This window comes from Salmo salar, chromosome 13, assembly GCF_965601325.2.
Source record: "Salmo salar chromosome 13, fSalSal1, whole genome shotgun sequence".
NCBI lineage: Eukaryota > Metazoa > Chordata > Actinopteri > Salmoniformes > Salmonidae > Salmo > Salmo salar.
The window spans coordinates 51528589-51556290 of NC_138303.1; the positions used below are offsets into that span (position 1 = coordinate 51528589).

The following is a 27702-nucleotide window of genomic DNA, read 5'->3' on the forward strand; positions in this document are numbered from 1 at the left end:
ACGACAAAAAATGTATACATTTGGGGAGAAATTATACCACCACCGAAAAGGGCACTTTGAAGACTGGAAGGGTAAGGGGCATGTGCGCTGCACAGATAGAGCCCAATCTGTCCATGTACCTAAGAATATTCAATATTTTAAGATTTGTTTTATATAATGACGCCGTGAGACCTGTCATTACGTCTGGTTTGAGTCAGTTAGGAAGACGTTATGCAAAATACATATTTTCTGGTCATATTTTGTGTCTAAAAAAATCTGTTTTAAACTGGTCATATTTTGGTCATATGATGTCGCGACCAGAATGTTGTGTGCTTGTTGGGTTATAAGGACCGTCATTGGAACATCCTTTCCCCTGCATAGAGCTTCCATCAAATATTTTATTGTAGAGGAGGCCATTCCTCAAACTCTTTCGATAAACTTTGATATTGAAATTTAGTCTCAGTTGTTCATTTAGATTCAGATAACCAAGTCATCATCCAGCTTTGATTATTTCAATCAGCTGTGTAGTGCTAGGGCAAAAAAACAAAACCTGAACCCTGGGGTGCCCTGGGACCGAGTTTGGGAAACCCTGCATGGTCTAATGAACAAAAGCCATAATTAATGTAGGCCTAATAAATAACTGTATTTGTAAATTGCAAATGTGAAGACACAAAGATCTATATGGGAAAGCTGCATTTGGTTGATTAAAGCTACCTGGGACTGGTAAAAAAAAAATGGTATAGGCCCCACTGCTGTTTTGGTGTATGGGGATTGGGCTGGGAAAATGTAACCTCTCAAATTCATAGACAGCGCACTAGATGCAAGGAATGACAGTGTATGAGAGCCACATGATAGTTTTAAACAGAAGCTATACATTGTTTGTTAAATTGTTACTTGTTAACAATTAAGTTATTAAAAACATATATTGTGTGTTATTATAGGGTAGGAGGAGGACAGAGCTCACGAGTTAAGTATAAATTGTTGAAGAATAAATGGGTAGGCCTATATATACAGTATAAATAATGGCCATTGCACAGATTTTGATCTGTTAGAACTTCTAGTAAATTATTTGTTTTAGTCAGAGGGACTATGTTCATAAAAAGATGTTGAAGCTATGTGTTCCAGAAGAAAATGTTCCCGGTAGGGGGAAGGACACATTTTTTTTACTTGGACTATACTACATATTAGCTCAAATGTAATCCTAGCTGTAGCTTGTCTATGACGACTTCACCAACAGGAATATTGATTCCAATGAGTATTTGAAGGCAGAATACTGTAATACTGTGATGAGGCTGGAGACAGTACACATGCCTTATCCTCACAATAAATGTTTCAAATTTGACCACATGGAGGCACTATATGCACAAATGTGTTAATCTCCATTCACAATGAGTATAATTCTATTCCATGCTATTGTAGCCTGTCTTTTGCCAAGAGGCCCGGGTTTTATGGCACAGGTGGGCAAAGTGCGCACGCACGCACACGCGCACAGTTTCATAGTAATCGGATCAATTGGCAGAATTATAACCTCGGGTAGGTCTAGTATGCGCAATTCCACCATTCTTGCATGATATCAGGATTTGGGTGTCGCTAGTCAAGATGATCAATTCCTATTGGTTATCAACCAATACAATCTAAGCACTTATCGGCCAATGAACAGTTAAATGACACATTCTGAAATAAATATATTTATTTGATGGTGACTAAACACACAACATTTAGGTTCCAAGAATTGAAACAGTAGCATTTAGGCCAATGCATCGCCAGACCTCTGGTATTTGGATAGATTAAACACACATTCAATGCACGTGAAAGATTAGATTATTTGAAACCATGGTTTGTCAATAGGCCATACAGGTTAATCAAAAAATCTCCATGAATTAATATAATATGCCTGCCATTTGGCAAGAAGAGGACACATGCACCTCAAATATTACTTTTAAACAGTAGGCTACAATATGTTTTAGCTAATCAAACCATTGGCCTCTTTCCCCATTCTAATAACTTGATCAAACTTATCCCAGCCATGTTTGAAAAACATCGGATCATAGGCCTACATACAGGAGATAAAGAGTGTTTGTGCAACCCAAAATAGATGAGGCAATATTGATTGAAAAATAACATTTTATTGAAATAAACGAAGATGCTGGATACCACACATTCCACTTTCAATTAACTTATAACGAATCCAAATGCCTCGACTTGAAAATCCAGAGGAAAACTTCAATAATCATTTATTCAACTTTTATACCGGGCTTATAAAAGTGTATAGGCCTACACTAGAAAACGGAAAATACATAACATTTACAACAAACACCTACAAGCCTAATAGCCTACCTGTAACAAAGAAGCATGATACATTTTCTTTGAAATTGACTCAATTATTTGGGGAAGAATAGGTCTATCTACATAGGCCTGTGTCACCCTCTGGACAGCAGAATACACGAATGTCCACAATTAATGTCCAATGTTCCCAACTAACGGACACTGTAAATGCATATTTGAATAGCATGAACATCTTAACACAATTCAGCAGATTGACATATTTATTTAGCCAAAAAAACGTATTTCGTTGATAAGCTATAAAATATCTTAGCACATATCAAAACAACAAGCTGTCTATATTTACACTAACTGGCTATTTTATTTTATGAATGACAGGTGAAAAACAGGCGTTCAAGTGCTCGAGTCCAACATTTCTACTCAAATGAGTGCGCAAGTGGCATTTCTGGTTGTCTGGCAAAGGGGAACTGGGGGTAGCACGCTTGGGAAGTCGAGCCACCGCTGGGGCTCAAAGGCTGGGTCATACCACCACAGGGGCATCCGTTATGTGGCATCAGGACGGACGCATGTCGGTGGTAAGCACTGTAGGTGGCGTGGAACTGATGGTTGTGGTAGTAGGTTACAGGGGAGCTGGCGTATCCATTTGGGGACACTGAGTGCACTTGTCCGTTGATGGGCTGCGACTGGGGGTAGCTGTATGAGGTGGCCTGAGGTGAGTTTGGCTGGGAGAGGGTCCAGGGTTTACTGACAAAAGGCGCCTGTACATAGACAGGTTTCTGTTGCAGGTAGAAGTGCTCCGGATAGTCCATGCAGGTGGTCCCCGCTATGTAAGGCACGGTGGCAGGTCTGTAGGGTCTCCTCACCCTTCTTCGGCGTCTGTAGTTCCCTTTCTCAAACATGTTGTCAAATGCAGGATCCAAAATCCAGAAATTCCCTTTTCTGTCACCTCCGCCCTCCCTGGGTACTTTGAGAAAGCACTCGTTGAGACTGAGGTTGTGCCGAATGCTGTTCTGCCACCCCTTCTTATTTTTCTCGTAGTAGGGAAATGTTGAGATGATGAACTGATAAATCCCGCTCAGGGTCAACCTCTTTTCTCGGCTCTCCTTGATGGCCATGGCAATGAGGGCGACGTAAGAGTACGGGGGCTTCTCCGTTTGACCCACTCTGGCCTTGCCAGCCTCGTCCACAACCTCCGCTGCGCTGGCTGTGCTCTCTGCGGAGCCCTTGGCCATGCCCGAGGACGAGTCGGTTAGATCCAATATGTCCAATCGCTGCTCATCGTGAAAGTCCTCTTTGTCCATCTTATCATGTAGTTTAAATCTTCCTCAGTTTAGGAGCTGCCAACCACACGGGAAAAGTTTTGGACAATAGTGTTCACAGGTGAGACGCGCATTCCGCTACTGTTTTAAAACCCTCCCATAGGGATGTCTGCCCTAGCTGGGACACCCTTTCATATTGCCGCTTTTCCCACACTGTTGCTGAGTTCTTTAGGGTCAACAGTTATTTGTTTAGGTTGAAAATGAGGTCACAGACATGTTGTCTGTCTGTTTATCGATATTCGTGAAGTTTTACAATACTATTAAGCCCTTTGAAACGCATAGAACAAGGTGAACTATAGATTGTGTGAGTGCGTTCAACTGACGTGTCAAGCGATGATGTTTGTAAGCAGGGATGAGTGATCTGACTTTTCTCTTACTGCAAGCTATTATATGAACTATTTGACCTACAATAACACCGCACTTTTACCCCAATATAGAGACACATAGACTACCAATCGGCTACATGATGCAGGCCAGACAGCCTTATTTAAAATATTTCCACCCTAATTGTATAAATTATATTCATCCTTTTATAATGTCATTTATATAGGTCAACGACATAAATACGAATATCCCATTAACATTTCACATCATACATTTAGTTTTTGCTTTTCAGGTTTTGTCACCAATTTAATTCGAAAAATAAGACATTTAAAAATAGAAATACATGTTTTAAGCACAATTAAGACAAACTTCATAGCTATATAATATTATGTCAACACGAAATATGACAAGAATCTTTTCAGTTAATGGATTGAATGACAGATTGGGCCTAATGGCCTGACACTGTAGTGTTGCAACATGGAAATTCCCTTTTATCCACACAGTGCGTTCTACAGTTCACCATGAATAGCACATTCACATTTTGAAACACACTGACTTATGCCCACACACAGGCATGCATGCATGCATGCACGCACACACCCACACACACCTCTACCTGTATTATTTTTCTGTATTTATTCATACATAGACATTTCCATTCCATCCAGACCTGTAAGTAGAAGTATTCTCTGGACTATTTCATGGCAGAACATTGTAAAACCATTGGTGACATGATACCATATTTGCTCCTTTGCTGGGGGAAAAAAGGAGAGTATGGGGGGGGGCAGGTATAGGGTCACGGATGGAGGATGGGCCCGAAACCATGCCTGAACCACTTCTGACCTTTTCACATTGGGGTGAACTAATCTGGCAGCGTCTGCCATGGTAAAGGCCTCTGTTTACCACATGGTCATTGATGATGGCCCGGACTTCATTAGACACAACAGTTCACTGCCATCTGTCTCCCTCTCTTTGATGTCCACCTCTTTGTATTTGTATTTATTATGGATCCCCATTAGCTGCAGCCACTCTTCCTGGGGCCCAGCAAAATTAAGGCAGTTATACATTTTAAATAACAGATTTCACAACATATTAAGTGTGTGCCCTCAAGCCTCTACTCTACTACCACTTATCTGTAACACAAAATCCATGAGTACGTGTGTGTGTGTATAGTGCGTATGTTATCGTGTGTTTGTATGCATGTGTCTATGTTTGTGTTGCTTCACAGTCCCCGCTGTTCCATAAGGTGTATTTTTATCTGATTTAAATCTAATTGTACTGCTGGTATGAGTTTCTTGATGTGGAATAGAGTTCCATGTAGTCATGGCTCTATGTAGTACTGTGTGCATCTCATAGTCTGTTCTGGACTTGGGGACTGTAAAGAGACCTCTTGTGGCATGTCTTGTGGGGTATACATGGGTGTCCGAGCTGTGTGCCAGTAGTTCAAGCAGACAGCTCGGTGCATTCAACATGTCAATACCTCTCACAAATACAAGTAGTGACGGGGCCCATGCCCACCTCTCTGACGGGTCCCTTGTCTACGAGCTCTTTGGTTTCTTCCTCTCCCTTGTTCACACTCACCCTTTTATATGGTGACCAATTGTGGTTACCGCTATGTGAAATCAATTAGGAATAACGAGTAGTCCTTAAGTATGGTTATCATGTATCATGCATGTCATTTGGGTTTAAACAAATGAGAAGAGAATCATATGAAAGTATTGTGAGCGTTGCATTGTGAAAGGCAATTGCTTTATATGAAAGGTATTTCTATATAGATGAAACACGGATTAGGTTTGGTGAAAAAATTACTGTGTGATTGTGTATATCAATTGAAAATGTGCTTAAAATTTTGAAAAAACAGCCTTTTTGATGATTTGCTTTGAGTTTTGTACTAAGAGTTTCCAGATACTTGTGAAAATAGCACCAAAGCAATAAAAATAACTATAATTTGAATAGGCCTTGATCTAAAATACCATCCCACTTAGGTTAGAAATGAAATTAATTGACAGTAATTGTTTGAATTTGAGGTTTGTGAATAAATGCTTCTATAATAGGCTAATGCCCTTGGTGGTGGAGAGACACGGGCGAGAAATGCTGAGTAATACAACATGGCCAGGCGTAGACACCATAGACATTGTAGAGACCGTAATCACTGCTACCCATAGAAATAGAATGACCAGAACAAACATTCCCATTCAAGTCGATGTTCCGTGATCGGTGGACCTTCAGCCATATTGAGTGTACCTACAGTCAAGTTGCTGTGGTGTGAAGGGCTTACTCGTTCTAGTCATTTTATTTTTATGCCACCACCCACATACAGTGAGGCATGACCAGCGGACCTGTGGGAGACAGGTGATAATGATCACCTGCTCTCAGGAGACAGACTGTCTCCCCTGAGTGACTGATAGGGAAACAGACAGATCTCTGAGTGAAATAGCTCACTGTATAAAGGCACCTGTGTGACGCTTGATTTCAGCTCAAACTAGCTGACTCAAGGCATTGTAGCAGGATGACCATTTGGACAGTTGATACAGATGTAATAGCTAGTGGTACATTGATACATTTAACAACAAACCCAAACTGAAGAAAGTTTTACAGTATCTCAAAAATATGTAGGCTACCTCATAATTCTACTGGGTACATCTATTTGCTTAACAGAAGGAAGTGAAATAAGGTACAATTCTGTAAAATCACCCATGCCCTCAGACTGCAATCTCTACATTCTTACATTCTATCAGAGATAATGTTATTAAAGGGAGCTCAGAAAGTCTCCCCATGCTAGATTTACTGACTGATGTCATGAGAGCAAAGCAAGGCGCCAGATAAAATACAATATCTCTACAGAACTACCATGCAGCAGCCTAAGCCATTTGAGACCAAACAAGAATGCAGCACAGGATAGTGCCAAAACCAAAAGAAAGATCAGGCTTAGTGCATGTAACATGATTTGGATGTACAAATACTCCTATTCTCTTATATGTAAACAAAGAGTTATGTAAAGGATATTTGTTGTGTGTTTACCAGGGCTACCTTTATTAATACTCTACATGGAACTGTCCCTCCAAATTGGTTGTTTTTCCATGATAATTCTGAGGGGATCTATTCATTACATTTCCACTGTAGGCAACACTGTCTCCCATCCTAGATTCCCGGGCCAATTAAGCACCTTTCACAGCCCAGCTTGAAAGGATTATCAGATCAAACGTTCGTATTTGATCCTCTCCAGTTTGTTACATTTGAGGAGAGACAGTTCCAGTTGTAGAGAATGTACATTGTAACAATGTTGCTATAGTTCAGTAGTTGTGAAGGTCTTTGTCTGTGGGAATTGTGGGAATTGCATCACATAGGATTAATAAAAAAATAACACATTTCTTTCTGGAGAAAACAATTCATACATATCTTTTCTGCTAAAAGTTGAATCCAAAACTAAAACAATAATAAAAATTAAAAAAACTTAACACTGCTGGTACATAGAGTCAGATCTGGGGCCATATGTATCAAGCATCTCAGATTAGGAGAGATGATCTAGGATCAGTTTGACCTTTTAGATCATAATGAACAAGATCACATGGACGAGGGGACCAGATTCTAGATCAGCATTTCTACTCTGATACACTTTATGAATACGGGCTCAGGTGTTCACGGATTCTTAAAATGCATGGAATAGTTGTGAGACGGAGGGTGAACGCCTTTAAAGATGTGGGAATTTGAAGGGGTAATGGATCACAAAGGTGCTTGGTACAGTAGCTACCTCTACCACCTGCATTGGCTATCTGTATGCTGAATGGCATTATGTACATTACATTATAACAAACGCACAAACTAGCACAGCAGTGCCATTTCTATTTGTAATATGATCCAGTGAGCATAAAAATATTTGCCATTCATTACAAAATCTTTATGAATATGGTTTTAATTTGGGGGGGGGGGGGATGGGGGGGGGGATTTCATAACATTTTTACATTCTGACATAAAGAACACATGTTCAACATAATAAAAAAACCTGTTTTCCAATCTCAAAAATGACTACAAGTGCCAAATAAAATAGCAGGGTGGACTGTAACAGGGTTGACAATATCATCTTAAATGTGCCATGAATCCCCTTTTGACAAGAGGAATAGAAGCTTTTTCTGTCAACAGGGAGTGGCAATAAAATGCAAGCTTACCTTTTTCTAAATTGTTAAAACACTTCTAGTCTACGGGTAACAGGGTTGACATATTTTATGCTCGATCCGCACAGTTTTCCATCACAAAACACCAGAAAATGGCCAAAAAGAGTATAACCACTTCACCTACTTTTACACTATGATTTGACTATTAGATGTTCAATGTTTCTTTAGATTTTTTTTTTTAAGGAATAGTTTCACCATATTAAAATGAGAGTTCAGTTCACGTAACAGGATTGATCTTAAAATGACGGCCAGACATAAACGAATCACTAATCACATAAAATAAATATTAATCAGACATAAATTACTTTGTCAAAGCAACAAAATAACCATGGTTTTACAATGATGGTGAAAACTTGGAGAAAATGCAGAATTTTGGCACTTCAAGTCTTTATTCATATTAAAAATCTGATGTATTGAATTCTGTATGTAGTCTATATTAAAGGGTACTTCATTTAATATAGCAGGCTTCTACAATGCAATATTGGTTCACAATTTCTATTTAAAATATCAAAGTGACGAAAAGGTACTCTTTGTGGAACGACCCTGTTATTTCCATAGAAAGACTTTTAATGTATTATACAGTAGTTCAGGACATATACATTCAATACAAAACTTTATCAACAAAGTGATATCAATAAACTTATGAAAGCGAAAGAAAAAAAAATATTCCCTGTCCATCATGCATTGACAAAAGTTTAAAACAGTAAAGATTGGCCTGTGCTCACTCGAAATGCTAGAACATTTCCTCCACACTAATCTGTTGACAGATGATGCCGTTGAATACGCAGAACTGTTTCTATTCTGCCTAAACTGAAAATTATATCCAGAGATCTTCACCAAAATCAGCGTATAATGCAAACGTGTAGCAATCCAAAGGTTGCGAGTTCGAATCTCAACTTCAGCAACTTTTCAACTACCTACACATTTTTTGCTACTTTGCAACTATATACTTAGCATGTTAGCTAACCCTTCCCCTAACCCTAAATTTTTTTTACATTTTAGTAATTTAGCAGACGCTCTTATCCAGAGCAACTTACAGTAGTGAATGCATACATTTCATGCATTTTTTTTGTTGTTGTACTGGCCCCCCGTGGGAATCAAACCCACAACCCTGGCGTTGCACACACCATGCTGGCGTTGCAAACACCATGCTCTACCGACTGAGCCACAGGGAAGGCCATAACCATAACCTAACCGTTTTAGCTAACCCTTCACCTAACCTTAACCTTAGCCCTTTAACCTAACTCCTAAAGTTAACCTTAACCCTAAGCGAGCTAGCTAACATTAGCCACCTAGCTAGAATTCGTAACATATCGTACGTTTTGCAAATTTGTAATATATTGTATGTTATGCAAATTCGTAACATATTGTACATTTTGCAAATTCGGAACATATTGTACATTTTGCAAATTTGGAACATGTAATATGAATTTTAATTCGTAACATATCACTAAATTGAACGTCTCAGATTTATGTAAAGACGATTATTAACAATGACAAACTTCTGAGATTCTGAAGCAACCATTCCAAGAATACCTTCCAGTTGCAGATTGTGGCAACTAAACTGCACTATTATAACATGCCCATCCCCTTCTCAACAGCTCAGGTGGCTCAACGCCTTATATCTTATTCCCCTCCTTTAGAGGTGGTATGAGTGTGAAGGTTGTGGAGAGTGTGTTAAATGGCTGCAAACTGGCAGATCTGCTTAAGCTCAATGAGGGCAATATGATACCATGATGTTTGGAAGTGAGATGATTGATGTCCAGCTGCTGCTATTGTTTGAACGCAATGGTTTTAGTCCTCCAGACCATTGAGAATGTCACTGAACAACACACCCGCATGCATGGATTACAGTGCAAGCACACACTTCAACCAGAGGAACCAAGCTAAGGAGCTTTTTATCAAGCATGTGCAATTGTCAACCATGCACTGCAATCATCACCAACAATTCCACCATTCAGTATTATTTGAATACCCTAAATACCGTGAGGAATTGTGCATGGTAAACCTATTTCATAATCCATTTTAATTATGTTGATTATTGTTATTTTAATTTTTTCTGTTCTGAGTTGTGGAAGATCGAGAAACCTATATTTTTGTGCAAAAGAGTGATACATAAACCACTGTGACTCAACTGAGGCACCTGTCAAGCTGGCATAAGGGATGAAAGGAAACGATGGTGTGTTGTGGCTTTTATCTAAATACGAGTGCATGGAGCAAACCACGGCCCTCTCCCAGCCATACAATACAGCAGTCATTTAGGCACCACTCCCAAATCCCCCTAATCTAGAGATTACAGGACTCCACATCCCCTCTGTTACTGTGTGTTGTATTTCTCTTGCATTGAGGTAGAGTACATACCAGTACTTCACCTCAATGCAAGAGAAATACAACACACCGATATCATTATCAGAAGATATATAAAACAATACCCACAGCATTTCTAAACTATGACCTGGAGAGGATTGCAGGATAGAAGTCATCAGTAGTGTCCCCCTACCTACACATTTAAGTGGAGAACTATCAATGTGATGATGACTTCTCTGGGTTAGTTCAAGCATTCAGTAATGAAACAGCATAAAACCAAACCGAGTAAGATCATTTGTTTAAATAGAGGACCTAACGACCTCTTTGAGTCAGTTTGCCTTGGCTGAATTCTCATGCGAGGTGCAGCTCTGCCTGTCTCAAGTGATGAGAGACTAGAGTTCCCTGTTCAGTTCACAAAGCCAGTGACCCGTGCCTTTTCCCACAATGCACTGCTTGGCAGGTTCTACATGACAGCACTTGGGCCTGTTCTCTGCCAGTCTGGCCCGCAGCCCACAGCGCTGCAACTCACAGCAGAGCAGCCAGCTGATCCACTCCCAAGACAAGCCTCTCGCTCTATTGTTGACTCTTGCAAAATTGTGGGTGTAATATTAGACTACTGTGTGTCATTGTAGTAATTTTGCCAACACTTAGACACAGTGTTTTTTAAAACTTAAATGGATAAAGTATATTCACATGCTAACCATTATCTGAAAATGACACTCAGTATGTTGTGTGTTGTTGCATGCCCGGGTAGTAAGGATGTAAATTAGCTTTATAGCTTACTCTGGCACATTTACATTGATGTGTAAACGGACATGTTGATTAATGTGAACTGTCACCGTCAAATAAATTGCATAAATACATTTTTATTAGTTACTGCCTTCCCTGTAATTTTCATCAATAATCAGTGGCTGATCATTGCCATTGAGTGGAAACAAACTGTCTGGATCACTTCTGTGGTAAGATGTTCAACAACAAGTGTGTACTCAGCAACTGTCAAATTTAGAACTCAGCCCTGCCAAGATAAAGTTAACAAATATTTTTCTGTCACATTTAAAGTTGTTCAAAGACAACTGGTTGTCTTCTCATCTTAATGGATAGTGATGCAGGAGTGGCAAAAATCCCTCATTTGTCATCCACGTATTAGGGTGGCAGGTAGCCTAGCGGTTAGACCAGAAATGAAAAGGTTGCTGGTTTGAATTCCATATGTCAAAAATCTGCCGATGTGCTATGAGCATGTGCTAAATGACTTTTTTTTTACATGTACAATGTCATGGACTACATAATGTTAATTTGCTCATTGGTCCTCATTTTAATGTTATTTTGCACTGCAAAAGTCTTCCCCTTCTACACAACACTTCGTAAATAGGAGCAGATCAGAGATAACAGGCAGGTTTTATATCACGTCATGTTTAGTGATAAATGATGCAAATCAACCGTGTGGCTTTCCCTGGAACCTTACTACCTTTGTCATATTGAGGTCAAATTACATGATTGGGAAACAGAGCCTTCCACCATTTTGTTTCTAGGCAATGACTTCACTAGAGGTTACGCTAGATTTGACTTACTGTGTATTATTTCTTGTTGACTGACTGTTGAGTCATTGCGAAGGTCATATTCATTTCTGAAAAGGTATAGAAAAAGAGCCATTTGGAATTGTTTACGTTGTTCTGTCACTAGCCACTCTAGTTTGATCCCAAATTTCATGAAAGGACTTTACAGAGTGCATTGTTGTTTATGATGGAACACATGTGAAGGCCACAACTAAACAGCAGAGGCTTGTGAAATTTAAATGGGACATTTTGGATTACACTAGCGAGCCTCAGTTTTTACCTTTGTTATAGTGGCTAACCTAGTCAAAATGTCCAAATAGCCACTCTAGCACAGGTGGGACTGCAAATGTTCATGTACTCTCTTCATTTGACTCATGGAAATTACAAACTTGAAGCCTTTTTAAACCCCAAATACACTACAATTTGCATTTCCTGCTCCACAGGAAAATTCTCTGTGACAAGAGAGTGATGAAATTAATATAATATATAGTAAATTGTAAAATATTGAACACATAACTGCTTTCCAGAAGTGGATCTTCAGTTGGGTCTTTTGTCCATTTATTAGCAGCAAAGTTAAAACATACCAATAATTCCATACAGGCTGATGTAATTACCTTATCTTAGTTCCATAGTGAGCATGGTCAGAACTGTATGCTGCCCATAGTGGTAGTTAGAGGACTCAACTTGGATATAACCCATTTTAGCATGGGCACTGCCATTGAGTGCTTCCACCATTTTAAAGTATTCAAAATGGGTGAGGATTCCTATGGGTTTGGAGCAATCAGCCAATGATCAGAGCATTGTCTTCTTTTTCAAATTGGGTGCTATGGTTTGTAAATGGATTTAAGCTATATCACAGCTATCTAGTGTCCACAATAAATGAATCACACACAACATTTGGATCAGAACTCAAGCAATGCAGGTGGTGGTAAATCACCAATATTAGCTTGACACTTTATTCAAACATAAAAGAAGAAGAAAATGTACAACTTTAAAATGGAGATAGCCTCAATGGTGCTGTCCATGCTACCACAGATGCCATAATAGCACAGATACAAAGATGATACCTCTTTCCATCTCTATGATGATGTCCATACCTGTGCATCCCCACTTCCTGGTCACCTGTGTGCCTGCATCATAGACTTAGTTAGACAACATATCTTTGTGTCTGTGAACACATGAGCAGTGCCATTGAGGACTTCCACCATTTTAAAGTAGTCAACTGGGTTGGACCTCCCAGCCATTGAATTACACTTGTGAGCAAACATTCCAAAACGGCAGGTGGCAGTAGGGATCTCTATCTATCTCTATGGGATGTACACGTGTGACCAGTCACACATGACCCAACATATAGTGTGCCCTATAGTGTACAAATTCATTGGAATATACAAAGACAGATACACTGTATAGATAATACAATTTAACAACCACACAAGTAGACCAAATTCCTAATGAGTATGACAGCATATAATGTTATACACACTACCAAATATATATTCACAAAATAATGATCTGAACTTCTATACTTAAAGGATAGTAACAATGATTAATTTTACAATTAGCAAATGTCAAAATTATTACAACACACACAAACATGCTAAATCACCTAAAACAAATATACAAGGAAAGCTTTCCACAAATAAAATATTATTTCCAAGATATAGAGCTCTCGCTTTGTCATAACAAGTAAATGTGAAGAATCATAATTCTAAAATGTTAACCTTAAAGGGATAGTTTTCTGAAATGTTAACACAATCTTGATTTTTTTTCTTACCTCAATAGGGTTATTGAGCCTTTCTTTTAATTTTAATACAAGCTTCATGAAAAGCCATTTAAAGTAAACAATGCAATGAACGCAAGTATGAAAACAAAATAGCTAATGCACTTCAATTCAACTTATATTCCGCCAATATCATTTTACAAAATCTGTGTTTGACTTAGAATTAAAGATTTGTAACGGTTTTTGTTTACTTCACAGAGCTTTCCATAGAGCTTGTATTAAAATTCTCACTAAGACTCATCTCCTATTAAGGTAAGAAAACAATTAAGATTGTGTTTACAGTTTGGAAATCTGCCTTTAGCCATTTGCTGCATATAGAGGTCAAATCTCTCCTTTTTTTATATCGTTAAGACAAATCAGTTAGCTAAAAAAATGACATGTTTTGATTGATAAATCAGTTTTGAGAACCCCACTAGAAAAATATAAACCTGTTGAGTTGGTCTGGTCTCTCTCTGGTCTGTAGACTGATGTCTACATGTGTCTGCCTGCTGTCATCTTGTTAGTGGTGCCCTCTTTCTTCTTCTTTGAGGTTTATTGGCAGACTACACTCATAAAGTGTGTTGCCGCCACCTACTGTACGGTGTAGTAAAAAATACCCCCAAAACTAAATATGTTTTGGCTGAACAAATTCATACTAATTACCAAAAACACTAACCAGATCCACTCCATTATCCTGAATTTCAAACAAAAACAAAAAGTGTACTATTCAGATCCCTACGCAGGCTCAGGAACCAGGAAAGGGGGAACCTCATCATTCAGTATTCCCTGTAACATTTCGGCTGTCAAGTCCTGGAGATCCAGGAATCTATTTTCCGTCTTCTTTTTAGATATTTTTTTTTTAGTAGTTTGACTAACGCAATTTATCACTTGCACTATAAATGCAACAAAGTCCACCTTCTTCGCCATTAGTGTGTCGGGATCCTTCTTCTGCATGGCATTCACTTCAGACTGTGGGACATCCACAACCATCTCCTCTCTACTCACTCCTTCAGCTATTTTACCTGGCTCCACATAGAAGACCTCCTGTGTTGCCCTGATCCTAGCTACTGCGACCTCCTTCATCCGTACAGGGCACTCCGGGAACGTGATTCCCATCACAATTATAACAACATGCTTCATCTGACTCTTCATTTGACTCTCAACTACTACACATTTATTCCTTCATCAAACACTTGCCACGTGTCCAAACTTTTTACAATTGTAACACTTCAGCGGTTTCTGTACATACAATCTCACCTCATATCTCACATACCCAAGTTTTGCATAAGTTGGGAGAACCACTTCAAACGACAGTAAAACCAATAGGCTTTGCTCCTTCTTTTTCCGTCTTTTCATTCGATTCAAGTGACGTGCATCTACCACTCCTGGAATGTTATCCCTAAACCACACAGCCTCTATGTCCAACAAGACACCGGAGAGGGCACCTTTAACCGGTGCCCTACTTTGAAAATCATAGCTTTCCACATCATACAATGACATCTTGTTGAGCCACAGAGCTTTCTCCTTTTGCGCTTTTGACACACACAAAATCAGCATCATACCGCTCCTGGTCACTCTGACCGATTCCACTTTACCCAATTTGTCCTCCACGATCTTCGAGACAGCAAACGGGTCACCCAAAAAAACATCTTTGCTCGTGAATTGCACTCCAACCATAAACTGCTGTTCATTTCCAACTTTAGCCCTTTTTACTCCACTCTTCTTCACCATCGTCCACTCATTCTCACCAACTGTACTCGCGCCAAGAAAATCACACAATACTTCCGCCATTGCTCCTCCAGTCATCCCCCAGACTCCCTGGCTCTTTGCTGTAAAAGATGTAAGAGTTTGTGTTCTCGAAGTAGCACCCGTATTGTTCGCATTCCAGCACAGCTGTTGCTTCACCAACTTTTTCTCAATTTCCTCCATTTTGTCCACACTACTCACCGCCATTTCCGACTCACCTTCCCTCTTCCAGCTGCCTTCCTCTAACTCCAGCTCAACAAACTGCTACCTTCGTCCAGTGGTTGCCTCTCCTATATGGGGTGGCAGGTGGCCTAGTGGTTAGAGTGTCGGACCAGTTAGCGAAAGGTTTCTAGATTGAATTCCTGAGCTGACAAGGTCAAAATCTGTTGTTCTGCCCCTAAACAAGGCAGTTAACCCACTGTTCCTAGGCAGTCATTGTAAATAAGAATGTGTTCTTACATTACTTGCCTGGTTAAATAAAATGTCCAGAGCTCTCTAGAGAGCTGAAATACAAAGCTTCTTTCCAGTTCCACAGGGGAAACAAAATGGCTGCCGCTTCTGTGGGGTGTAAGGTGAAGTTGCGTCTAGACACTAATCTTGTCACTTTTTCATTTCCCCCACTCATGGTTTAGGTTAGGATTGGGGGCGGAGAAACTGATCCTAGGTCTGTACCTATGGGAAACTTCACCTCTAAGTCACGTGTCAAACTCATTCCACAGAGGGCCAAGTGTCTGCGGGTTGTTGCTCCACCCTTGTACTTGATTGATTAATTAAGGTCATTATTAGTAAGGAACTCCCCTCACTAGATATCAAGGTCTTAATTGAAAGGAAAAACCTAAAGCCCACAGACACTCGGCCCTCCGTGAAATGTTATTTATTTGATTTTATTTAACCTTTATTTAACTAGGCAAGTCAGTTAAGAACAAATTCTTATTTACAATGACGGCCTACCCCAGCCAGACCCTAACCCAGACAACGCTGGGCCAATTGTGAGCCACCCTATGGGACTCCCAATCACGGCCGGTTGTAATACAGCCTGGAATCGAACCAGGGTCTGTAGTGAAGCCTCTTTCACTGAGATGCAGTGCCTTCGGAGCACCATTCCCTCAGCCAGTTTCATGAGGTAGTCACCTGGAATGCATTTCAATTGACAGGTGTTCCTTGTTAAAAGTTATTTTGTGGAATTTCTTTCCTTCTTAATGTGTTTGAGCCAATCAGTTGTGTTGTGACAAGGTGGGGTGGTATACAGAAAATAGCCCTATTTGGTAAAAGACCAAGTCCAAATTATGGCAAGAACAGCTCAAATAAGCAAAGATAAATGACAGTCCATCATTACTTTAAGACATGAAGGTCAGTCAATACGGAACATTTCAAGAACTTTGAAAGTTTCTTCAAGTGCAGTCGCAAAAACGACTAAGCGCTATGATGAAACTGGCTCTCATGAGGACCACCACAGGAAAGGAAGACCCGGAGTTACCTCTGCTGCAGAGGATAAGTTCATTAGAGTTAACTGCACCCCAAATAAATGCTTTACAGAGTTCACGTAACAGACACATCTCAACATAAAATGTTTAGAGGAGACTGTGAGAATCAGGCCTTCATGGTCAAATTGCTGCAAAGAAACCACTACTAATGGACACCAATAATAAGAAGAGACTTTCTTGGGCCAAGAAACACGAACAATGGACATTAGACCAGTGGAAATCTGTCCTTTGGTCTGATGAGTCCAAATTTGAGATTTTTGGTTCCAACCGCTGTGGCTTTCTGAGACGGAGAGTAGGTGAACGGATGATCTCCGCATGTGTGGTTCTCTCGTGAAGCATGGAGGAGGGGGTGTGATGGTGTGGGGGTGCTTTGCTGGTGACACTCAGTGATTTATTTAGAATTCAAGACACACTTAACCAGCATGGCTACCACAGAATTCTGCAGCGATACGCCATCCCATCTGGTTTGCGTTTAGTGGGACTATCATTTGTTTTTCAACAGGACAATGACCCAACACACCTCCAGGCTGTGTAAGGGCTATTTGACCAAGAAGGAGAGTGATGGCGTGCTCCATCAGATGAACTGGCATCCACAATCACCCGACCTCAACCCAATTGATATGGTTTGGGATGAGTTGGACCGCAGAGTGAAGGCAAAGCAGCCAACAAGTGCTCAGCATATGTGGGAACTCCTTCAAGACTTTGGGGAAAGCATTCCTCATGAAGCTGGTTGAGAGAATACCAAGAGTGTGCAAAGCTTTCATTAAGGCAAAGGGTGGCTACTTTGAATAATCTAAAATCTATTTTTGGTTACTACATGATTCCATATGTGTTATTTCATAGTTTTGATGTCTTCACTATTATTCTAAATGTAGAAAATAGTAAAAATAAAGAAAACCCTTGAATGAGTAGGTGTGTCCAAACGTTTGACTGGTACTGTATAGAGGTGTGTGCCTTTTCAAATCATGTCCAATCAATTGAATCTACCACAGGTGGACTCCAATCAAGTTGCAGAAACATCTCAAGGATGATACATGGAAACAAGATGGACCTGAGCTCAATTTTGAGTCTCACAGCAGGGTCTGAATACTTATGTAAATGTCATATTTGTTTTTTAAATTTAATAAATGTACAAAAACATTCTAAAAACCTGTTTCCACTTTGTCATTACGGGGTATTGTGTGTAGATTGCTGAGAAGCTTTATTTAATCAATATTTAATCAGGTTAGCAAAATGTTTTTAAATTGGGTTCCTACTACTCATATATACTCACAACTAAACTCAGCAAAAAAAGAAACGTCCCTTTTTCAGGACCCTGTCTTTCAAAGATAATTCTTAAAAATCCAAATAACTTCACAGATCTTCATTGTAAAGGGTTTAACACTGTTTCCCATGCTTGTTCAATGAACCATAAACAATTAATGACTGTGGAACAGTCGTTAAGACACTAACAGCTTACAGACGGTAGGCAATTAAGATCACAGTTATGAAAACTTAGGACACTAAAGACGCCTTTCTACTGACTCTGAAAAACACCAAAAGAAAGATGCCCAGGGTTCTTGCTCATCTGCGTGAACGTGCCTTAGGCATGCTGCAAGGAGGCATGAAGACTGCAGATGTGGCCAAGGCAATAAATTGCAATGTCCGTATTGTGAGAAGCCTAAGACAGCGCAACAGGGAGACAGGACGGACAGCTGATCGTCCTCGTAGTGGCAGACCACGTCTAACAACACCTGCACAGGATCGGTACATCCGAACATCACACCTACGGGACAGGTACAGAATGGCAACAACTGCCCGAGTTACACCAGGAACGTACAATCCCTCCATCAGTGCTCAGACTGTCCGCAATAGGCTGAGAGAGGCTGGACTGAAGGCTTGTAGGCCTGTTGTAAGGCAGGTCCTCACCAGACATCACCGGCAACAACGTCGCCTATGGGTACAAACCCACCGTCGCTGTACAGACAGGACTGGCAAAAAGTGCTCTTCATTGACGAGTCGTGGTTTTGTCTCACCAGGGGTGATGGTCGGATTCACGTTTATCGTGAAAGGAATTAGCGTTACACCGAGGCCTGTACTCTGGAGCGGGATCAATTTGGAGGCGCAGGGTCCGTCATGGTCTAGGGCGGTGTGTCACAGCATCATCAGACTGAGCTTGTTGTCATTGCAGGCAATCTCAATGCTGTGCGTTACAGGGAAGACATCCTCCTCCCTCATGTGGTACACTTCCTGCAGGCTCATCCTGACATGACCCTCCAGCATGACAATGCCACCAGCCATACTGCTCGTTCTGTGCGTGATTTCCTGCAAGACAAGAATGTCAGTGTTCTGCCATGGCCAGTGAAGAGCCCGGATCTCAATCCCATTGAGCACGTCTGGGACCTGTTGGATCGGAGGGTGAGGGCTAGGGCCATTCCCCCCAGAAATGTCTGGGAACTTGCAGGTGCCTTGGTGGAAGAACCGGGTAACATCTCACAGCAAGAACTGGCAAATCTGGTAGAGTCCATGAGGAGGAGATGCACTGCAGTACTTAATGCAGCTGGTGGCCACACCAAATACTGACTTTTACTTTTGATTTTAACCCCCCTTTGTTCATGGACACATTATTAAATGTATGTTAGTCACATGTCTGCAGAACTTGTTCAGTTTATGTCTCAGTTGTTGAATCTTGTGATGTTCATACAAATATTTACACATGTTAAGTTTGCTGAAAATAAACGCAGTTGACAGTGACATTTCTTTTTTTGCTGAGTTTATACTTAAAAAGCTGATGTAAAATAGTCAAGTTACCTCAATATACTTGGGATAATTTACTAATAATTATTATTTCTATACAAGGGAAAATACAAAGAGAAACAACAGTGTTGAACTTCAAACTTCAACAACTTTATTTTGAATAAAGGTTTTCTTAAAACTTCAATCTCAAATTGACCCTTAGACCCCACTCCTTAAGCATTTATGGAGAGCTGATTTTTTTGTAATCTGTAAGCATTCTGGGTAAAACTCCACCTTGCCTCCTTAGGTAAAGTTTCATCCAGACAGCTTGCACCTGACTACAAATTATTTCACAACTGCATAAAGTTTAGGTGATAGTTTGGGATTAGCACTTTGACCTCACATCTTGTACAGTTTGGCAAGAATTCTCTGGTGGTCTGTGTGCCCCTTAACAACAAAACGATATTTTAACAGAAATGTAAATTAACGATTTATCTTAATAGACTTTACACAAAGCACAATATGAACTCAAATACAACCTCAAACTGTTTTAATCAAAACATGGGTTTTCAAAACATACATTGCACATATTGTTACAAAAATATGCCAATATTATTTTGACAGGTATAAATAAGCATTCTGGGTATAACTCCAGCTTGCCTCCGTGGGTAAAGTTACATCCAGATAGCTTGCACCTGACTACAAATAATCTCAGAAATCCACTAGTGCAAATGGAGTAAGTTTTAAAACAAAGCTGTTTTTTTTACCAGAAATTGACAATGTCTCTTATGACTTCACCTGAAAAAGCACATAATGTAAACTGTTGCTCCAATACCACCTAGCAACTAGCTTTTCAGCTTACTGAGTAAGGTTTAGACCACAGTTTGTGAGTGGCCATTTGAGAGTTCTCATAGATATCTTTAGATATCTCTGAAAACAAGTAACTTCATCTTTTGAGCTTGGACCCATGGGGAGGTCCTGAGATCATCAAGTTTCAAGAATACGTTTTGGAACACCTCAAAAGGATTATTTCAGATCTTTGGGGTACTTTAGATTTAAGCCATAGATGAGGCCAAAAAGCAAGGTACATGACTGTGTAACACTGCAAATACCAGCCAGGACCTCTCCTCCTTTGATGCAGATCCCATGCTCTGTATTCGGGTGCAGATCCTTCACAGTGAACACCATCACATGCTGAACGAGGTCCTCTCAGATCATGGTGTCGTCAGCATCCTGAGTGAAAAAATTAAGAAATAACAGACCAGGCTATTACATTAATTGTGCAACTTGAGGAGAAGGAAACAAAGGAAGATACCTCATTTAGAGATAAATATGGATACAAAAATAAAAACCTTTACCTTTAGCTCAACCCTCTCACCGAGGTATATGACCAGGCCACAGATCACAATGTCTCTTTTTTCCTGGATGGTGTGGTGGTTCATTTTACTATCAAATGAGGAGAGACAAACTTATCACACAAGTCAGAGTTATACTTAAACTAAATCTTTAATAGTGAGAGCTTTGCAATGGCTGGTTGAAGAATCACCGTCTCTGATGATTCGTTGAAAGCGGCAAGACAAGTACATAGGTCTTGTATAGCCAAGATACACCCCTTTCAACCTACATGAGGAACAACAGATATATAGAATGAGTGACAAGGTTAAGATTTGTATGAAAGATACCTATAATACATAGCTGACAGTATCTGCTGTGTCAACAGTTTTCATTGTGTCTGGCCCTCCGACTCCAAACTGGAACCATCTCTCCCTGGTACGGTATAGAACAGAAAAAATTAACTCATGCTCTGGAATGCTCTTCAGGTTTAATCACCCAAAAGACATCGTAAATCTCCTGTCAGTGTTATTTCCCAGAGCCCCATCCTCAGTAGAACACACACACACACACACACACAATAGCTATAAGAATACTCTATTCTGTTGGATAAAAACCATTTGATGCAATAAAAGTATTATAACATAATCTTGCAATTTTTCCTCTCACATTCCCCCTTTGAGAGTCCTCTCAACTTAAAAGAAAATTACAAGATTTAAGAACATTCATTCACATGTAAAAAATGTATATATTCCACATAAACCAAGAAGCATAAAAACAATAACTCATTGCATGGGGTTCCTGCACGTGACCGGCTGCCATAGCACTGGCTCAGCTTCCTTCCAAGAAACTTAGCACTGTCTCCCATTTCAACCTCCAACACATTTTCTAAGCACTCTAGCAATTTGTCTGGGAAGGTTATGATACACAGTCACCTGCACGAACCCATGAAGAAACACAAAAAAATGCATACAGTTTATGAGATTCAAAGCTATATCATCATAGACAGTGAAAATCACATATTAAATGCATAATGCAGTGCATGCAACAATGGAGTTTAATAAAATAAGCTTTAGTTATCCATCACACTCCAATGGATCAGCATGGAAACTAAAATTAGCATATCTTGTTAGACAAATCCAGGTAGTGACTCCTAGTTAAAGAAACATTTATTCCATTGATGCCTAATGAACATGACCCAAGACAAGCATCATGATTCCACTATTTATAAGGCAATGCCTATAGATCAGGATCAGTTTCACTCTCTAGATCAGAGTTCACCCTCTCCATTCACCCATGGCATGCTGAGAATAGTGTCAACATCTTTAGTTCATAACAACAATCAAAACAATCAATCCCTAATACATTGATGGCTTCACTCATATAGTTAACATACTAAACTCAAATCAATCCTTCAGTTTTAAAAATCATTCAGTTTCCAAATCATAATTAAAAACCCAATTAATTATAAAAAACAAAATTTAGAATGACATTGCTCAGTGATTCAAATTGGTCCCATCACTCAAAGTAAAAAAAATCAAAAAATCAATTTAACACACATCAACATTGGCAGAATGAACATTTATATTAACATCCTGTATAATTATCCCATAATTCTACTATTAACTTTTTTGTCACGATTATAATACAGATCAGTATCTCAATGCATTCTGAATCTAAATGACTATACTTTTATGTAGTGTAGACCTCTACAATCAACCTGATACCCCAAAAGTCTAAATCAACTATGGGCACAGTTGACCAACCCCTCCTCCAGGCACTGATTCTTCTGGCGTCCTTTTCGTCTTTTCGTCCCAGTTCACATGATGATGCAATCAGAGGAGTGTGGTGGGCAGATACATCGAAGCACGTGCTTATTGTAATAAATGGAATGAATGGAAAGATATGAAACACATTACCAGTCCATTTCATTCCATTCCTGTCAATACAATAAGCCTGTCCTCCGATATATCCAGCCACCACTGCTTCCAAATGGTCATGACATAAAGGAAGAACGGAGTGACTGAATTTAAAATACATAAACAATGTATACTTTCTGCTAATTTAATAAATCATATTGAAGTTGTTATAGAGCAGTACATTGAGTACATTGTAGACAGGAAGCTGTATGGCTAATTCCAGAGTATTTGTTTTCTGTTTTGTAAAACTGTGTGTATCCTGTTTTTGTGATATTTTTGTGTATTTGTCCACTACAAAGTCTTCAACCCAATTTTTCTCTGTGATCTACTTCTCGTCTTGCCCAATAGTCACACTGCACATTGAGTAAACATGCCATTTTTAAATTAAACATTTGAAGTTATTTCTGTTGGAGTTTGCATTATAGGGAATAGGCTGGCTTGCTGGGTCCTCCTTATTACATCACACCCTGGAAAAACATTTGTCAGAATTCTGATCGGTTTTATGTAATATCTCAAAAATGTGAAAAGTGAGGTGTAACTTTGCATTGGGACCTTTGATAGGTATAGGTGGCGATGGCAGAGTGCAAGCCAAACGTGCCAAAACCTCAGTATCCTAAAAAAAAGTGTAAAAACAACACACTAGAGATGACAGATGACTGGCCTTGACTTTAGTTGTACATGACGCATGTATGTGCGACTTCTCAAGGTCCCTTTTTTTCTCCTCTAAAATATATTATCACTTCAACACTTTAATCATATGTTTTCAATTATGTTTAACTGATATGCACTGTGTGGAACTAACAAACATGCTTAGATTAGCAACTAAGGAAAGGAAAGGGAAAGGGGGGATACCTAGTCGGTTGTACAACTGAATGCATCCAACTGAAATGTGTCTTCCTCATTTAACCCAACCCCTCTGAATTAGGCTGGTGGAGGTCACGAGGTGGCAAGTGACATATTGGTTTGACAGTTTCAACAGTGTCACTTACAGTAAGTCACAGGGAGCAGACACGGATATTGAGGTACAGACAGTTTGAGCACGACTGTGTCAAGATGTCGGAGGGAATCTATGGAAACTTAGATGGATATGAAGACAACGAACCTAATGAAATGAACACGGACATTGATGGCACATTATATGCCAACGTAAAACCCTTTAAACTCACTCCAAGAGATGGAGTTGTTACTCAACCTTCATGTAACACACAAGCATGCGCCACGGCCGACCCGCTTGTTAGGCAGATTTACAAGGGCGGCATTTTCTGAGCTAATCTGACCAAGATGGACCTCCAACAACACCACATAAAACCTCACATAATTCTGCCCAAAAACAATGACAATTTCTCTCAACCAGTGGCATATGTGATTTTAGGTGAGCGCTGATGCCGCTCTTTGATAAGCAGTGCCAACTTAGTCAAAGGCAGGGGCGCAAAATATTTCGCTTTTCCATTCCCAGCTCGCCTCTCCAGGGTGCTGTTGAAGAGACGCATCTCTGCAGCGCTCCACCAATGTCAAAAAAATAATCTAACATAAATCAGGAAGCAGATATAGGACATGGTAGAAAGAGTATGTGGCCTTTTTTGTAGCCTACAGACTGGAGATAAAATGTATGACAATGTAATGAGACCGACACTTTTTTACATTATGCAGGTTTCTCAGATCAAATAGCCTAACCTAAATTCGCTAAATCAAATAAAAAATGCGCTGTCAAGATTACAAAAAACACATCCTAAAAACAGGACAGGTAAAAGTAAAATTGACAATATGGAATGGACAATCACAACAGTTGTCAAGGAGTTTCACCCCATTGTCATGATCAGTGGTTTCAAGTTGGCATCCATACATTTTTGACACGTTGATCATAGTGAAAAAGAAACTACTTCTGCATTTCCCGCTGTGTAAGCACATTGCAAATAGGCTCGTGATTACTCCTGATAAAGTTGGGTAGCTGATATTTAGAGCTTAAATAGCCAAATTGATTAGTCACAGGAATCAGGACTAATAAAGCCAATGTAATGGCCTGTTTTACAAACGGTGGGCCTACCACATGGATGAGCATACATAAAATTCAGACAAGGTAGGCTACACCCCAGTAAGCACGAGCCAATGTCTTTTAGACATCTTTTTTTGGTCCTGTCCGGATGTCGTTTTTTTGTTTTTTTTTACAAAACGGTAGACTTACCACATAGATGGACATTTATAACATTATATTTCAGGCAACACTGTAGGCTACAGTACACCTCAGTAAGCACAGACTAACGCCGACGCCTTTTGGAGGTCTTTTTTTGGTGCAGTTACGGACCAGCCTTAATTTCGACATCCACTGACATAACAGGAGGTTGGTGGCACCTTAATTGGGGAGAACGGGCTTGTGGTAATGACTGGAGCGGAATCAGTGTAATGGTATCAAATACATCAAACACATGGTCAATGTCCGGAAAATACATATTTTTTTAACTCCATAAAAGATTCCTTTTCAACGTTCTGGAAAATATGTATTTTAAATATACGGAAAATACCTTTTCACCTTTCATTCAGAACCTAAATTTAACACAATTTCAGCGTCTGGAAAATACGTCTTTTAGACGGCTTTTCAAAGTCATTTTGCTTACTGGGACTATTCTAGTTTTGGGGCTGGTGGCATTTTTTGGTCTCTCCTATGACACAATTTTTTGGTCTCGCCTAGAGGTGGAGATAGCTTAATATAAAATGACTCAAGTCAAAGTGAAAGTAATCCAGTAAAATACTACTTGAGTAAAAGTCTAAAAGTATCAGATTTGAAATTTACTTAAGTACAGTGAGGGAAAAAGTACAAAATTGTTATACTTGACAGACTCAAATATATGGGGAGAACGGTTCAGAATATTAGGGATCAATGAAAGAAAGCCATGTAAATGCATACATATTCATCTCCTTTTCAGTTGGTAGATTTTAAAATACTCTGATCTTGTCAGCTTTTACGGTTAGTAAAGAATTTATGAATAACACTAAAACAGGTTTGGAGAGCCTTTACGCACTAAATATATTGGTGAATCGAAAATACGGTGGTTTGATTCAACCTGAAAGTTGCCATATTCAATTGTTCAAACCATGAAATATAGGAATGTGAGAAAAGTGTATAATAGAACAGTAGTCATATAAATCTACAATAATAATGTTCACTAATCATGGATCTGTGATGACAACAGTCCAGTCGTCGTGAACCGTGCGCCAGGCTCCAGGCTCCAGGTTTAAACTGCTATGTATGGTCTGCGTTCCATAATGATTCAAATAGACTACCTGTCCCAAGTTATTGCACAACTTGTAATACGTTAGCCTAGTATGACACACTATTTCTAGGGAAACACAGGAACAACCACACAAACGTGACAGAGGAAAGAAAGGCAAACTAACGATTCAATGGAATGATGCAAAATGTAAGGAAACTAACACTGAAGTCAGTGACAGTTTTAAATGTATGTGAGTAAAATACTGGGTAATAATTAACACAATACAAATTGTGTATTGTGAAAATTGTAATAAAAAATATAAACAGTAAAAAGTCTGGGCATATAATTAAAACATTCTATGCAAACGGCTTGCTCATTTAACTAGCTCTTATGAAAAAAAATATTACAGTGCATGGAGAATGGTTTATTTCTATCGGAAAAAGAAAGATGTTGTTCCACTTGGAACCGACACGTTGCTCAACCTTATTAATCCTTTCATTGAGCGTAAAGGTGGTGAAATTATGAGGGAATTAAGTGAAGGTCAGAATACACCTCTGCCACACCTTCATTTCTTTGTTCTCCACCCCCCCAAAATAGGGTGAATAGCATGCTATTCTCATGCTTAAGTTCAAGGTCAGAATACGGGTAGAGAAAAGTGCATTAAAAGGAAATTATTTTCCATTTAAGCATGCTTAACTCGGGTCAGAATTCCCCCCCATATGAATTCCAGGCCAGGGCTCTTTCTCAATGTCAAAACATCCATCCTCTGATACATCCATTTTGGGGCACTAATGATACATAGCCATTGATTCTGAAATTATCAAGGCACAAGGCGAGACCCAAATGCAGACACAGGAGGCAGAACGTTGGAGTCTTACAATGTTTATTAATCCAAAGGGGTAGGCAAGAGAATGGTCATGACAGGTAAAAGGTCAAAACCAGATCAGAGTCCAAGAGGTACAGAGTGGCAGACAGGCTCGTGGTCAAGGCAGGCAGAAAGGTCAGGCAGGCGGGTACAAAGTCCAGAAACAGGCAAGGGTCAAACCCGGGAGGACTAGAAAAAGGACAATGCAAAAAGCAGGAGACCTGGAAAACAGCTGGTTGACTTGGAAACATACAAGACGAACGGGCACAGAGAGACAGGAAACACAGGGATAAATACACTGGGGAAAACAAGTGACACCTGGAGGGGGTGGAGACAATAATGAGGACAGGTGAAACTGATCAGGGTGTGACAGAAATATAACTTATAAAAGCCTCATGCACATTTTGGTGAATATTCAGAGGTGGAAACTTTCCGTGGGAATTAACGGGAATATATGTGAATTTACGGAAATACATGCAAATTAATATTAATACCATTTAAATGTAGATGTTTTTTGCATTGGATATATTTACCATATCATATGGAGACAGAAACATAAACCTTTTACCTTATCATAAGTAGACATAATTGCAAATGTTTAAATCCTTCCAATAGAAATTAAAAAAAACCAAATTTAGTTACGAATTGAACTTTAATTAAATGAGTTGACTCTTCACATGGGATGATTTCACTGAACAACAAAAGAAAGGGAATATTGAATGACCCCCAACGATCC

The 27702-nt window shown here is 39.6% G+C and overlaps 1 protein-coding gene across 1 annotated transcript; it reads right to left on the reverse strand.

Annotated features, from left to right (window-relative positions):
- Positions 1-2085: 2085 nt before the first annotated feature.
- foxl2l (forkhead box L2-like) lies at positions 2086-3733 on the reverse strand. The gene has a single exon (XM_014136744.3). It carries the CDS (start codon positions 3561-3563, stop codon positions 2679-2681), a length of 885 nt encoding a protein of 294 aa, XP_013992219.2. The 5' UTR covers positions 3564-3733; the 3' UTR covers positions 2086-2678.
- Positions 3734-27702: the final 23969 nt, after the last annotated feature.

Excerpts from the sequence above, each read along its gene's own strand:
- foxl2l (XM_014136744.3), bottom strand. The coding sequence starts at position 3,563 with ATGGACAAAGAGGACTTTCACGATGAGCAGCGATTGGACATATTGGAT.